Below are 16,653 nucleotides of genomic sequence, written 5' to 3' on the forward strand. Positions count from 1 at the left end.
GTGCAAAATCTAGTGTTTGGTTATTTAATATTTTCTCACTTGATTTGAGGTGGTTTACACTTAAAGAAATTTGGGTTGCTCAGTCATTGAAAAAGCTAAATTTATCTTTTTTTTTTTTTTTTTAGGGATCCTGTTTGCCCTTTTTATAATCGTCAATTAAGAAGCAAGCATCTAGCTATTAAAAAAATGAATGAAATTCAGAAAAACATAGATGGGTGGGAAGGCAAAGATATTGGACAGTGTTGTAATGAATTCATTATGGAAGGTCCATTGACACGAATTGGTGCTAAACATGAACGACATATTTTTCTCTTTGATGGCTTAATGATTAGCTGTAAGCCCAATCATAGCCAGTCACGCCTTCCAGGTTACAGTAATGCAGAATACAGATTAAAAGAAAAATTTATCATGAGGAAGACACAGATATGTGATAAAGAAGATACTTGTGAGTGCAAACACGCTTTTGAGTTGATATCCAAAGATGAAAACAGCATAATATTTGCTGCTAAATCGGCTGAAGAGAAAAATAATTGGATGGCCGCACTTATTTCTCTTCACTATCGTAGTACACTAGATCGAATGCTAGATTCAGTGTTATTGAAAGAAGAAAATGAGCAACCATTGAGATTACCAAGTCCTGAAGTATATCGTTTTGTGGTAAAAGACTCTGAGGAAAACATTGTTTTTGAAGACAACTTGCAAAGTAGAAGTGGAATTCCCATTATTAAAGGAGGAACTGTGGTGAAATTAATTGAAAGATTAACATATCATATGTATGCAGGTATGTGAAACTCATTCCAAGTGCTTATTTACCTAGGGCTGAGAATCTAAAAACCTTTTCAGGGTTATTCAAAAATGCTTGAGGCACAGAAAAAATGGATTGCCTCTGAAATACAAAAAGAATTTTATACAATCAAAAGGAATAAATAAGTAATTAAATGTCACTATAATATTGTTGACTTCATTAATTAGTAAATATTCATTAAAAATTGTATGAATCTTGAATCAGAAAACAATCCGCTTTAATCAAGTAATACAATGATTGACGGGAAGGCTCTGGTGGGAGGAACCAGAATAAAGAGAAAAAGGAAGGAAGGCCTCCAAAATATGCTACTTTGAATTAAAGAAACTGAATAAATTGAACATACAACCTGTTTTATACTCTCTTTTCAGATCCCAATTTTGTTCGTACTTTTCTTACTACATACCGTTCATTTTGTAAACCACAGGAATTGCTAAGCTTACTGATTGAACGGTAAGAAAAATATTTATTTTACTTACATTAACGTTTCATAAAAAGTTAACTATTTTGTTCCTTGCAAAGTGGTGGGTACTAGTATGTACTCAACTAGTTTTTGAGCATAATTTACTTGGCATTAAATTAATAGTATTACTGTTCTCTTCAATAAAACTATTTCCTTAAAAGAGACTTTTTTACTTGTCACTTTAAAACAGACTTTTTATTAAGGAAACTTTCAAAACATATAGAAGAGTATAGTAAACCATCATCCAGCTTCAGTAATTATCAATCCATGTTTCACCTGTTTCCCCACTGTCTTCAACACCCTAACCCTGGGACTATTTTGAAGTAAATCCTAGACAACATATTTCATCTGTAAATATTTTCATTTGTATTTCCAAAAGATAAGTATTCTTATTAAAAACATAATCACAATCTCATTATTATACCTAAAAAAATTAACAGTTCCTTTTATTATGATTAGTTTTTAAAAATTAAGTTTTGAATTTTTCTTTTTTAGATAGCATCTGGGCTCCAAAGTAATTTTTGGTTCACATTTAAAAACTTGATACCAGAATTTTATCTTGACCTATATCATTATGTTGTATTATGAACTAAAGTTCACCAGACTGAATTACTGTCATGTGCTATGAAGATCTACTTAGTTGTATTTCCATGTTCAAAATAAGGGAAGCATACTTCTTAGACTTATATTTTAGCTATTTTTCCTATAATTGGGCAAGGTTTTTTTTTTTTAAGCTTTGATTATTATCCACTTTATGTCCTTTATTGTTTAAAATTCATTTATATTCATTTAAAGAAGTTTATTTTCATTTTAAGAAAATAAATATTAGGGATTTATAGAAAACAGATTTTTTTTCTATAGGTCTTTTCCATTGACCTTTTCTATATTGCTCAGTGCTAGTTATTACACAATTTTTCATTAAAGTAAGAATATTGAATCTTCCTACTGTATAGATAGAAGGCAATTTCCTATATAAGTAACACTTTAAAGGCAAGTTTATCAGTAATTGTACTTTCACATAAGTGGTAGGAAAGAAGGTTGCTTAATATAATTTTTTTTTGTTATATTTGAAATCCTTTTCATTTGTGTATGAACAACAAAAAGTTTCTCTCACTTTCCTTCTTTTCTTCTTAGATTTGAAATCCCAGAGCCGGAACCTACTGAAGCAGATAAATTGGCTGTAGAGAAAGGCGAACAGCCAATCAGTGCAGACCTTAAAAGGTTTCGCAAGGAATATGTCCAACCAGTACAACTTAGGTTTGGCCTGAATGTTATATTTTTTATGACCATTCAGTTTTTGAAATATAGTTAACTCATATAAGTTATTACCTCTTAATTCAGATATAGGTATTGTTATACTTCATAATAGTTAAACTTCCAAAGTTCTTTTTTTTTTTTTAAGATTTTATTTATTCATGAGAGACACAGAGAGAGAGGCAGAGACATATGCAGAGGGAGCAGCAGGCTTCCTAAAGGAAGCCTGATGTGAGACTCAATCCCAGGACCCTGGGATCATGACCTGAGCTAAATGCAGACATTCAACCACTGAGCCACCCAGGTGCCCCTAACTTCCAAAGTTCTATGTGAAGCTACCCTTAAATTCCTGAAGAAATTTAATTATTAAAATATACTGTGTTAGGGGCCCCTGGCTGGTTTAGTCGGTTAAATGTCTCCCTCGGCTCAGGTCATGATCTCAGAGTCCTGGGATCAAGCCCTGCATCGAGCTCCCTGTTCAGTGAGGTGTCTGCTTTGCGCGTGCGCTCACTCTCTCTCTCTCTCTCTCTCAAATAAAATCTTTAAAAAAGTAAAATAAAGTAAAATATACCGTGTTATTTGCATCAGATACCTCTGGCATGTGATATATTATGCTTATTCACCAGGATACCTATTAAGTAAGAATTGTAAATTTCATATGCTTGTGCCTACTGTCAACCTTGTCCCTCCCCCCTTTGTAATCATCTAGTAATCCTGGACTTTTTTAGTTTATAATATTTATGGCATTTTTAGCTCTTTCCCCACTGTTCTCCCACAAAAATTATTAATTCATCTAAAAAAATCAGTAATTCCTAAAATTGTATTTGATAATAACAGCTGCTAGTTGTTAGGAATGCCTAAGTGCTTTTATTGTTTTTATCTCATCCTGACAGTACAATTACTACTTTATATATGAGGAAATTGAAACTTAGCAAGATAATGTAATTTGAGATAGGTCATCACAGAGTGAGCAGCAGAACAGGATTCAAACCCATAATCTTTCTGACTTCCTAAGTCAGTGTTTTTTTTCTTACCACGGGGCATTGAAAATTGGAGGCTCCTTTGATTAGCCTTCTTTATAGTCCCTAATTGTACATGATCTAATATTTTTTCTTTCATATTTCATCTAAATATGAAGGTACCTTGATTAATAAATTGCAACTTTGGAACTGAATATGTTATTTATTTTCCAGGACAATTGCCACAAATAAATGCAGTTTTTAGTGGAATGATAGAGTTCTGTCATATTAATGATATGTTTCCCAGCCAAAACTTTTAACATGTCTTTCTTTGTATAAGAAGATGATATTTTTAAAAAAAAATTTGTAATAAAAATAATCTTATTTACCCATCAGCAATAATGTAATAATTTTTTTAAAGATTTTATTTATTTATTCATGTGAGACACAGAGAGAGAGGCAGAGCTCCATGCAGGGAGCCCAATGTGGGACTTGATCCCAGGACTCCAGGATCACGATCTGGGCCAAAGGCAGGCACTAAATCACTGAGCCACCCAGGGAATCCCAGAAGTAATTTTTTTTGTACTAGCTACAATGCATTTATACTCCCCTACACCCAGATTAAACTTTTTTTTTAAGATTTATTTATTTATTAGAGAGCACATGCACAAGGGGGAAGGTGCGGAGATAAACAGACTCCATGCTGACTGGGGAGCCCAATCCAGGGCTCATTCCAGTAACCCTGAGATCATGACCTGAGCTGAAATCAAGAGTGCAATACTTAACCAGCTGAGATACCCAGGTGCCCCACAAATTCATTACCTCTTGACATAAGGCACAAATTTATAAAGTTGCTATATGGGGCAGAATATAATCTTAAACTCTCAGTCATCTATGTTCTTTATTTCTAAGCACTTGTGTTCTCAGTACAGAAATAACATGAAATATCATCTTTACCACCATGATTTTATGATTATATTGTGGAAAAGGGATACATGAAACAGTTGTGTATTATTCTACCTTAAATGTTTAAGTGGCTTAAAAAAATACATCCCTGTAAAATTTCAGGAATAGCTAAGATTAAGCTATAATAATTAGAGAAAGCATCTTGGAAGAGGTGAAATAGCAAGAGTGTCCGTAAAGGGTATATAGGACTTAGGTGGGCAGAAAGTGACTATACGTATTCAAGATCATGAGAAATAGTATGAGCAAAGGCAAGAAAGCAGAAATAAGAATAGTGTGCAGAGGAATTTGGTAAGGAAATTGACTCAACAGAAATGAAGACATTGTGTTGCAAGTAATAGATGAGATTAACTATATGGAATGAGGTGGAATTGAAGATGGACTTGAAGTTGTTAAAACAGTCTTGTAAGCATTGAAAGATTTTTAGCAATGATAATAATTTTTATAACGATTTTAACATTTTCTAACATTGTATTATGAAATCTTTAACCTAAAGCAAATTCAGGAGGATTTTACAGTAGACCACCTATATCGACTGTTAACATTTTGCTATATTTATTTTATCACATATATATTCTTTTATTATTCTTCTGTTGGTCCATTAATTATCTAATTTTAGGGATGTATTTCAAAGTGCACTTCTCCTTAAATACTTCAATTTGGATATCATTAACAGCACAGTATTTATTCTTTTGTCTTAAAATGTGTACACAGTGAGTAAAACACTGTGTGCTTTGATTGAATTTTAACAAATGCACACATCTCTATAATTTAAACTCCTTTCAAGATATAAAATGTTACTATCACCTCAGAAAGTTTCCTCATGCCCATTCTAATCAGTTTTTGTCCTCATTGCCCAAAGCAGTACTCATCTTCCTCCATAGATTAGTTTTACCTGTTTTAGAACTTAATGTAAATGGATTCTTTCATATACCCTTTTGTGTCTGACTTTTTCCAATCATCATGTTTTTTTTTTTTAAGATTTTATTTTTTTATTTATTCATGAGAGACACAGAGAGGCAGAGGAAGAAGTAGGCCTGATGTGGGACTCAATTCCAGGACCCTAGGGATCCCAAGCTGAGTCAAAGGCAGACGCTCAACCACTAAGCCATGTAGGCGTCCCACTCATCTTGCTTCTGAGCATGTTTTTGCTTATATCAGTTGTTTGTTCTATTTTATTCCTAAGGTAGCAATATGAATATACCACCTTTTTTTCCCCACTGAAGGGCATCTGGGTTCTTTTCAGTTTTTTATTACTATGAATAAAGCTGCTATGAGCTTTATTTTACAAGTCTTTTGTGAATGTATATTTTCATATGCCTTTTTCATATGACTGGGTTTTTTGAGTATTTGTATTTTTGGTTTTAAAAGAAACTGCCAAATCTTTTTCCAAAGTAGTTGTACTATATTATATATTACACTTTCACCACCAATGAATCAGAGTTCCAGTTGTTTCATATCCTCACCAACATGTTGTGATATCAGTCTTTATACTTTAGCTAAACTGGTGGGGGTATAGTGGTATCTCTATGTTGTTGTAATTTGTATTTTTTTTATGACTAATGATGTTAGGAAGTTTTTATAGTCTCTTACTGGCTATTCATACTTATTTTGTGAAGAATTTGTTAAAATCTTCAGCCTATTTTTTGTTGAGTTATTTTTCTTTTTATTATTGAGTTGTTAGGAGTATGTTGAATAGAACTGGATGCCAGCCTTTTGTCAGATAAAAAGTTTTGTAAATATTTTCTCCCAGTCTGTGGCTTGTCTATTTACATTTTCTTAACAATGTCTTTTGATAAATGGAAGTTTTTAATTTTGATGGAATCTGATTGAGGGTTTTTTTTTTTTTACGTAACAGTAATTTTTAAATTCCATTAGGTGCTGTAGAAACTAGGAAGGAGAGAAAATGGCCCCAGAGTTATTTGAACTGGCCTAAGTGTAAACTAGAAGTTAACAATTTTGTGATATCTTGAAATATTTTCTAAGCCATCAAATGTGCCAGGGACACAGTGATTTAAGGCTGTTTTATTATAGATAGCATGACAGAGATTGGGAATTTAAAGTATTTTAAATTCTTGCAGTATTTAGCCTGGGAGAAAAGCTAATGTCAACTGGGAGTGATGGTGGGGAAGCTAACCTAGAAATAGTCATTTATTAAAATAATGAAAAAAAAATTAATGTAATTAATTTACTTTAATGGGATGGATAGTAGAATGTTATATTTGTACAGATTGATTAAATCTCTACTTGCAAGGTTATAAGTTATCACCTTGAGGGTACTGCAGAACAAAATAGCTCTGTGAGAACTATTTTTGTCTTTTGAAATAAAATAGGAGCATGTGAATATAAATGTAGATAACAGAAATTTGATGATAGCACTTGAATTTAGGAACAAATACACTAATCTTTGTTTTCCATTTTATGTGAAAAATATATCAATTTATACATATATTTTAAAGATTTTATTTATTCATGAGAGACACAGAAAGAGAGAGAGGCAGAGACACAGGCAGAGGGAGAAGAAGGCTCTATGCAGGGAGCCTGACATGGGACTCGATCCTGGGTCTCTAGTATCACACCCTGAGTTGAAGGCGGCGCTAAACCGCTGAGCCACCCGGGCTGCCCTCAATATAGATCTTTATTTTGCTTTTGCTTTACTTTTTTTCTTTTTTTTTCCTTTTTTCGTTGTTTAAATTCAATTAATTAACATATAATGTATTATTGGTTTCTGAGGTAGAGGTCAGGGACTCATCAGTCTTATATAACACCCAGTGCTCATGACATCACATGCCCTCCTTATTGTCCATCACCCAGTTACCCCATCCCCTTACCCCTCTCCCCTCCAGTGACCCTAAGTTTGTTTCCTATAATTAAGAGTTTCTTATAGTTTGGCTCCCTCTATGATTTTGTCTTTATTTTTTTCCTCTCTTCCCCCATAATCCTCTGTTTTGTTTCTTAAATTCATATGAGTGAAATCATATGATAATTGTCTTTCTCTGATTGACTTATTTCACTTAGCATAATATCCTCTAATTCCATCTGTGTCATTCCAAATGGCAAGATACCATTTTTTTTGATGGCTGAGTAATATGCCATTGTGTAAGTGTGTATGTGTGTGTGTCTTCTTTATCCATTCATCTGTCAATGAACATCTGGGCTCCTTCCATAGTTTGGCTATTGTGGACATTGCTGCTGTAAGCATTGGGGTGCAGGTGCTGTTTTGGATCATTACATTTATATTTTTTGGGTAAATGCCCAGGAGTACAATTGCTGGGCCACAGAGTAGCTCTGTTTTCAACTTTAAAAAAAAATCTTTTTCAATTTAAGAATTTAAAAATAGTTTTTTTAGTATACAAAGTATGAATTTTTATATATGTACAAAAAGTTACTTTTCCTATACATTAGGGGGTAATTAAATAAAGAGACCACAATTTTTATGCTTATAAATATTTTTAAAATATAATTTTTAAATGATAAATTAGTCAAGATCTGTTTCACATCATTGAAACACTTAGGTTTTAATTAAATACAGATTAGAGTCTCTGAGTGTTATATTCGCCCTTGTATATAAAGTTGTCACCATAGTATTAGAGAAGTAAAAGAAGTATAACTGAATGCTTAGGTTTCACTGAAATGTGTTTCTTTCCATTTTCTCAGGATCTTAAATGTATTTCGGCACTGGGTTGAACACCACTTTTATGACTTTGAAAGGGATTTGGAGTTGCTTGAAAGACTAGAATCCTTCATTTCAAGTGTAAGAGGTATATTATTTAAAGGTTTGATTGAACCTTATGTTGCAAATGAGTTTATTTTTAAATTTTTGTGACTTTTAAGAAGCTAAACTTTTTATTTTTAAACAATTATAATAACATTCAGTATAGTTTACAGATTCTAAGGAGCTCATATATGTTATAACCACCTGAAGTCTTAGAACCTTGCCTTTTCAAGTTTTTTAGGAGAATCTTTCTTTAAAAGAAGTCCTAAGTCTTCTTTAATAAACTTAATACACTAAAAAAAGTTATTTTAAGATTTTATTTATTTATTCATGACAGAGAAAGAGAGGCAGAAACATAGACAGAGGGAGAAGCAGGCTCCATGCAGGGAGCCCGATGTGGGCCTCAATATCCGGACTCAATCCCAGCACTCTAGGATCACGCCATGAGCCAAAGGCAGATGCTCAACCACTGAGCCCCCAGGCGTCCCAATAAGTAAAATCTTTAAAAATAATAATATTTACTTCTCTTATAAAAGTTTTCAGTATATTTTTAGCTACTAAAAAGTAGGAGTTTCCTAACTAAAATTTTAGAGCACAGTAATGAAATGAAACTCTAGACCATGAACCTTTAAACAAATGTATATTGAATCAAGAAAATTTATCTGACAGGATAAAACATTAATTAAGAATATTTTAAGCCCAGTGTGGCGCCTACTATTAAAAAAAAAAAAAAAGAATACTTTAAGCCTAGCTTATCTCATCCTACTTTTTCTTACTTAGGGGGAATTTTGCTTAAAATAGAGAATGTGATCTCTTTGCTTCAACTTTGAGATGTTTAAGATATATTTTTATCATGTTTGCCTTAAAATTGTTTATGGTACTATTTTTTTTGCATTATGTTCTTAATGAAGGTGCTAGACTATATATGATTTAAGAAACTTCTAAAATACACATGTATTAGGATAACGCAAGTAAATGGTTATGTTAATGTCTAAAGGCCTTTTCTTTTTTTTTTCTTTTTCTTAAGGCCTTTCTTGAATAGGTTATACCTCCACAATAACTAAATAGTTGGTGAAGAAAAGTTTCTTCTTTTTTTTTTTTTTTTTTTTTTCTTTAAGACTCATTTATTTATAGGGCACCTGGGTGGCTCAGTGGTTGAGCATCTGCCTTTGGCTCAGGTAGTGATCCTGAGGTCCTGGGATCAAGTCCTGCATCTGGCTCCCTGCAGGGAGCCTGCTTCTCCCCCTGCCTATGTCTCTGCCTCTCTCTCTCTCTCTCTTGTGTCTCTCATGAATAAATAAATAAATAATCTTAAAATGGGAAAAAAAAAACCTTTTTATTTATTTTAGAGAGAGAGAGAGTGAGCAAGTGGAGGGGGGCAAAGGGAGAAAGAGAATCCTGAAGTGGACTCCTCACTAAGTGCAGAGCCCTGTGGGGCTCAATCTCAGGACCCTAAGCTCATGACTTGTGCAGAAATCAAGAGTTGGCTGCTTAACCAACTGAGCTGCTCAGGCACCCTGAGGGATGTTTCTTTTTATAAATGTATTTTAACTAATAAATGAAGAAGGAATGATGGAATTAGAATATCAATATTTTTCAACTCCCTAGTACTATTACAAAGAAGCAACTGGACGTTATATGCCTGCTGTTGAATCCCTATATTCTTATAGGTATTTGTGTCAAAAAATTGATCCTGAATCAGAATATGTCTGTGTGTGTCTGATTTAGAGGAAAAAACAGGAGACCAAGAAGCAATGCAAATGATACCACAGGGACAGAATTGAAAAAATTCAGACTTGAGAAATAACACAAGGCACATAATTCCATTTTAACAGTAAATTGCGAGCAAAAATGAGAGAGAAAAGGAGAACCTATAGATTAAAAAAGACTTGAGACATTGATTGCAATTTGTAGATCTTCTTTAGACCCTATTTCAAACAGACCAACTGTTAGAAAACATTTATGAAGGAGTCAGGGAAATCTAAGCACTAATTATATATTTGATGATATTAAGAAGTTATTGTCATTTATATGTATGATAATATTGCCATTTTAAAAAGTCTTTAAAAAGCTTTAATTTTTAGATACATTCTTAAATATGAATGAAATAATAGGACATTTGTTTCAAGTTTAACTATTTATTTTAAGTATTCTATGTACCCAACATGAGGCTTAAATTCACAACTCCAAGATCAAGAGTTGAATGCTCTTCCAACTGAGCCAAATTTATATTTCTTTCAAAATAATTTAGAGAGTAGAAGGACATGAGTGGGGTTAGGTGAAACAAAAATTGGTCATGAGTTGATAATTGTTAAATATTATACAAAGTTTTGCCATTATGTCTGTCAACTAAAAGGTATTTTTGTTTGTGTTCTTATCTAGGAAAAGCTATGAAGAAATGGGTAGAGTCAATTGCTAAGATCATCAAGAGGAAGAAACAAGCTCAGGCAAATGGAATAAGCCATAATATTACCTTTGAAAGTCCACCTCCACCAATTGAATGGCATATCAGCAGACCAGGACAGTTTGAAACATTTGATCTCATGACACTGCATCCAATAGAAATTGCACGTCAGCTGACACTTTTGGAATCTGATCTCTACAGGTAGACCGTTAATGTTCATTTGCTGCTCTATTTTCAAGAATCTTGAATATACCTTTGTTAAGTGATATATGTATTATGCAAGAAGAGTAACATGTAAAACATTGACATTGGTTTATAAACTAAATTTCTAGTGAAACCATAGAATCACCTAAGAAAACTTATTTTAAAAACTGTTAGCAAAACTGTATTTGAATCTACTGATTAAAAACTTTTTTTTAATTAATAGCCAAAGTCTATAGGATATTGATGGGTATGCCACTGGTTGATTTTTTAACTTAAGTATCCTAGCTCACTATATACAGTAATTTAATCTATTCTTCTCAATTTTTTATTGAGTAATTCAGGTATTTTTTTTTAATGTAGAAAATTATATAATGAGGGCCCATGAACAGCAAAAGCCTTACAAATACAATTGAAATCCTGACTAATTCTTCCCAATTTTATTCTACTTTCTTCCAATAACCACTACACTGTATTTGGTGTTTATTATTCCTATGGATGTCTTTATCATTTATACACATACATACATTGGTAAATAATATATAACACCGTTTTGGAGATTTTAAAAAAGTTGATACTTATGTATCAGTCAGCAACATGTTTTGCACTAAAATTATTTCTGGCATTTGTTCACGTTGATGAATACAGGTATGGTTTGCTTATTTTAATTACTGTGTGGTATTCTATTATATAAATGCTCCATATTCTATACAGTCTCGTGATGATGAGCTTCTAGGTTGTGATTTTTTTCACTGTTGGAAATAATGACTATTTAACTGAATATACTTATAAATGTTTTCTTGTAACCTGGTGTCTCCAGAGTATGTGTCTAGATAGAAGGGTGGGGTGATCTAATATGTATATCTTCAGTATTATGAGATATTGCTACATTGCCTTACAGAATGGCTGTATCAGTCTTTACTTGTACATCAGTGTTGGATGTCCATCTTTACCCATTTGGTACTATTAGACTTTCATTAGTCTGACAGGAGTAAAATGGGATTTTATTGTGGTTTAATGTTCTCTTCCCTGAATAAGAGAGAAACTATTATTTCATGTTTATGTGATTATTTGAGTCCAGTCCTCTGTGATTTAAACCTGTTCATGTGTTTGTTCATTTATCTTTTGGGCTATCTTTGTCTTACTCAGTGTTAAGAGATCTTTAAATAATTTTCATGCTAATCCTTTGTAGGTTAAGTTGCATGATTTTTTTTTTTTCTTTATTCCACAGGAAAGTCCAACCTTCTGAACTTGTAGGGAGTGTATGGACCAAAGAAGATAAGGAAATAAATTCTCCAAATTTATTAAAAATGATTCGCCATACCACAAATCTCACCCTTTGGTTTGAAAAGTAAGTGTTTACTTATTGTGTCTTTCTACTTCTTAATAATCATAATTCTCAGTCATCTATAAGCTTAAATTCTGGCTAAAAATATGTTTCTTTTTTATGTGACGTGAGGAAATTGCTTTTTAAGCCATGAATTTTTTTTTTCTTTGGTTAGGTGCATTGTGGAAGCAGAAAATTTTGAAGAACGGGTGGCAATACTAAGCAGAATTATAGAAATTCTGCAAGTTTTTCAAGATTTGAATAATTTCAATGGTGTATTGGAGATAGTCAGTGCAGTAAATTCAGTATCAGTGTACAGACTAGACCATACTTTTGAGGTAAGTTTTAGGCTTAAATATTTCATCTTTTTGGGGGGAGATACAATTGACGGTAAAAGAAATTGCTTCTACCACTAATCTTTTGACTAAATCCTTTACAAATCATCTATTCCCTTAAATACCTTAGTATACACTAGTGTGCCTAGAATTCATCAAAGAATATGGGGCTTGTGACTCTGTTTAGTATGTTTACCTAAATGTTATAAAGTTCCAAATGGATTTTTCCAATGGCACACTGATTATTTCAGATAAAGACAAACATTTTAGATATAAATATAGAACTTAATCACCTTTTAGTGTAAAGTCAAAGAGTAAATGGAGAGAAATCTTTCTAAAATTAAAAAAAGTTTTTTAAATTACAAAACAGTATATGTTTAGCATTTGTTATAGAAAATTTAGAAGATACAGAACGTATATGTTAAGGTCAAAATACACATACTCCTGGTCCCAGAAATAAAAGTGCCAGACTGTAAAGTTAATGTACAAAGATGTAGTTTCTACAGTTTTAATTGTAGTAGTAGAAAACTAGAAACAACCTGTATGTCCTTGAATAGTATGAATGAATATGTTGTTCTACATCTATAGTGTAGAATATTGTTCAGCTAAAAAAAAAAAATGAATAGCATCTGTGTGTATTGTTTAAAATAATATTTGTGATATTTTAGGGAGAAAGCCATAAAAAACCTTTAGAATAATGAATATAATATGATTTTGTTTTTATATAACATAAAAACAGAACAAACCCTAAGCATGCTAGTGGAATTGCATGAGCATTGAGAAGAGTATGGAAAGATACTCTTTTCTTAACATTAGTTCTTTTGATGGATTATGATCAGAAGGGAGTGGAGGGCAAACTGTTTTTATATATGTATTTTTCTATTTGGGTGTTTGCATTTTATTGATTTGTATGTACTTTTTATATATGAAGAATATTAATAGTTGAATATTGCCAAACACTAATCTATTTAACAGATTAATAATTTTAATTCTGATTTTGAAAATTCTAAAGTAGTGTATTTATTTTGAGAGGTTATTTATTCATGAGAGACACAGAGAGAGAGAGGCAGAGACATAGGCAGAGGGAGAAGCAGGCTCCTCACAGGGAGCTCAATGTGGGACTCAATCCTGGACACCAGGATCACGCCCTGAGCCAAAGGCAGATGCTCAACCACTGAGCCACCCAGGCATCTCTATTTTGAAAGGTTAAGTTTTAGTTTCATAAAATATTGGGTACCGAACAATATTTATAACATATATATAAGGCAGAAAGGATAAAAATACAAAGAACACCTGTGTATACCTGGTATCCAGTTTAAGAACTCCTCCCAATTCCATCTCCATCCTCACTCCTTCAGTTACCTTTCTGAATTTTGTGATTTTTTTCTGTATTTTTTCTTATTTATATCTCTAAACAATGTACTCTTTCATTTGGCATGTTTCTTAATTATATATGAATATAATTCTTCAAAGACTTTTTTCACTCAACATTATCTTCCTAAAATTCATCCAGGTTGTTTCTTACTGCTGTAGTTCATTCTTTTTTATAGCTGTATCATATTATAGGAATAAATTTACTAAAATTTTATTTATTTGTTTGTTAATGGCCATTTGGATTATTTCCAGTATGGGGCTATTATCAGTAATAGTACCACAAACATTTCTAGGTGTATCCTAGTGCACAAAATTCTCTAAGTTATTTATCTAGAAGTAGAATTACTACATAATAGGTTATGGCTAGATAATGCCAGATTGTTTCCCCAAATAATTTTACCAGTTTATACTCCCACCAGAAATGTATGACTTCTAGTTATTTTACATTCTCACCAGTACTTGATCTTGTCAGTTCTTTTCGTTTTCCAATCTTGTGGTTTTGATACATAAACCCCTGATTTCCACTGAGTTTGAACCTCTTTTTAAATGTTTATTGGCTCTTTGTATTTCTTCTTATGGAAATTTTTTGACTTTTTGCTTGTTGAGTTTTTCTTTTGAATCTGTATGAGTTCTCCTACATACTGGATTTCAATCCTTTTTCAGTTATGTGTGTTGTAAATACCTCTTCCCAGATTGAAACTTCCCTTTTCACCTTTTTTTCTGTCTTTTGATGAACCAAGAGTTCTTAAAGTAGTCAAATTTATTTATCTTGTATATTGTGCTTTTTGGTGCCTTGTTTAACCAGTATTCCTCTATTATCTTAATGTTTTGTCTTTCACATTCAGTCTTCAACTGAAATAAGTTTTGAGCATGGGTGAGGTTGGAGTCTAATTTCATATTTTGTTCCATATGGTTAGCCAGTTGCTTCCATATATTTATTGAAAGTTTGATAGAAATTGCTTTGGTTCTATAAATTGTATTGGTTCAGCTGGTGAACAACTGACAATTTTACAGTGAGTCTTCCAAACCATGAACATGTATATCTTTCCATTTGTTTATTCATTTAATAAAGTGTTATGGTTTTCTTGATGATCTTCTACCTCTTTGGTTAGATTTATATTAGAATATTTTTTAAGATCTTGTTTTATCTTTATTGATGATGATACCTAGAAATACAGTTGATTTTTTGCCTGTTGGTCGGTTTATATCCAGCAACAGTGCTAAATTCTTTCATTAGCACTCCATATGTAGATTTCTTTTTTTCACAGACTATTATATCCTCTGTGAATACTGACAATTTTTCTTTCATTTTCTTTATTTTTCTCATTCATGCCGTGTTAGGACTGATGTAGAATACTGAATAGAAGTTAGGATGTAATCACTTTTGCTTTTTCCTTAAGTTAAAGGAAATACAGTGGACAGTTTTCCATTAAGTGTAATGCTTGCTGTGGATTTGTGCGTGCCTGTGTGTGTGTGTGTGTCTGTGTGTGTGTATGTGTATGTACTTACAGGTTAAAAATAATTAATTTGTAACAAAAGAAATGTAACAACGAAATATAAAAGAAATATCTTTGCTTACTTGGTTTACTAAACTTTTGTTCAATTTTCTCTCCCTCCCCCAGCCATCTCCTCCTCACCAAAACCTTACCCTTATCCCCAAAGGCCTCTCAGTAGAAAAATATTTGAATGCTTCAGGATTATATCCTCTCCTATAAACTGTAATTTGAAATGCTGGCTAATCAGATTTATAACTAATAAGGTCCTAAGGAAGAATTTTTTATTGCTTAATCTTCTAATTTATATTAGAAAAAACTAAGTTTTTAGTTTTATATTTATAGATACGAGAAATTATTTCAGGCAGGTGCTGGAAGAAATACTTCTCATCTTTAATTTTAAAAATTGTTTTTTGGATACGTGCAAAATTTTATAAAATTCCAAGCTTTGTGTTCATAAAATATGATTGAATTGTAAAAAACAAATTACACTCAATTTATATATTTTAAAGGCATTGCAGGAAAGAAAAAGGAGAATTTTGGATGAAGCTGTGGAATTAAGTCAAGATCACTTTAAAAAATACCTAGTAAAACTTAAGTCAATCAATCCACCTTGTGTGCCTTTTTTTGGTAAGTTACTGAATATGGATTTATATTTATATTTTGAGATAGTTTGTTGTAGTCAAAAGAGACCAGCCTTTAAAAGCAAATTGTCGTGATTTTTATATCTGAACATATCTACTTTTATTAGCTGTTTATATTGATAAATAAAACTTTAAGGTCTCTATTTCCTTATCTTTAAAATAGAGGTTATGATAATTAAAGTGTTGTAAGGAGCTCTGTGAGGTCTTTCTAGAAGACTACTAATCCCATTCATGAGGGCTCTACTCTCAGGATTCAAGCACCTCCCAAAGGTCCCATCTCTTAATACCACATTAGGCATTAGGATTTCAACATAGGAATTTTGAACGTTCAAACATGCATGCCTGTGTATACACACATACACACACACACACACACACGCACACACAAAGAGCAGCACTGGCTGTGTTAATAAAAAATGTCTCCAGACGATCACAAATAGTCCTTAGGGGACAAAATTGCCCCCAGTTGAGAGCCATTAATTTAAATGAATCCGTAATTATGTATGAGAAAGGAGCTAAAAACTTTCTTACTGTCCCAGAGTGAGGAATAATTCTTTTTCTATCTAAATTATGGACTTTGGAAAAACAGAATTAGTTTATAGATCTATAATCTTATCACCAGAATTGGTTTAAAAGTAATTTATTGATCATTATTTAAGTTCATTGGCATTAAATATTTATAATCAAATATTAAAATGGTTAAAACAGATTTAACACTG

General features: G+C 32.2%; 1 protein-coding gene across 1 annotated transcript in view; it reads left to right on the plus strand.

Annotated features, from left to right (window-relative positions):
- The window catches only part of SOS2 (SOS Ras/Rho guanine nucleotide exchange factor 2), an 84,174-nt gene that overhangs the window by 50,795 nt on the left and 16,726 nt on the right, over nt 1–16,653 (plus strand). The window contains exons 10-17 of the mRNA XM_055304134.1: nt 126–781; nt 1,174–1,255; nt 2,400–2,522; nt 8,099–8,202; nt 10,539–10,761; nt 11,993–12,112; nt 12,264–12,426; nt 15,803–15,920. Coding sequence (XP_055160109.1) covers nt 126–781; nt 1,174–1,255; nt 2,400–2,522; nt 8,099–8,202; nt 10,539–10,761; nt 11,993–12,112; nt 12,264–12,426; nt 15,803–15,920 — 1,589 coding nt within the window. The remainder of the gene's footprint in view (nt 1–125; nt 782–1,173; nt 1,256–2,399; nt 2,523–8,098; nt 8,203–10,538; nt 10,762–11,992; nt 12,113–12,263; nt 12,427–15,802; nt 15,921–16,653) is intronic.

Source organism: Nyctereutes procyonoides, unplaced genomic scaffold, assembly GCF_905146905.1.
Source record: "Nyctereutes procyonoides isolate TBG_1078 unplaced genomic scaffold, NYPRO_anot_genome, whole genome shotgun sequence".
Classification (NCBI taxonomy): Eukaryota; Metazoa; Chordata; class Mammalia; order Carnivora; family Canidae; genus Nyctereutes; species Nyctereutes procyonoides.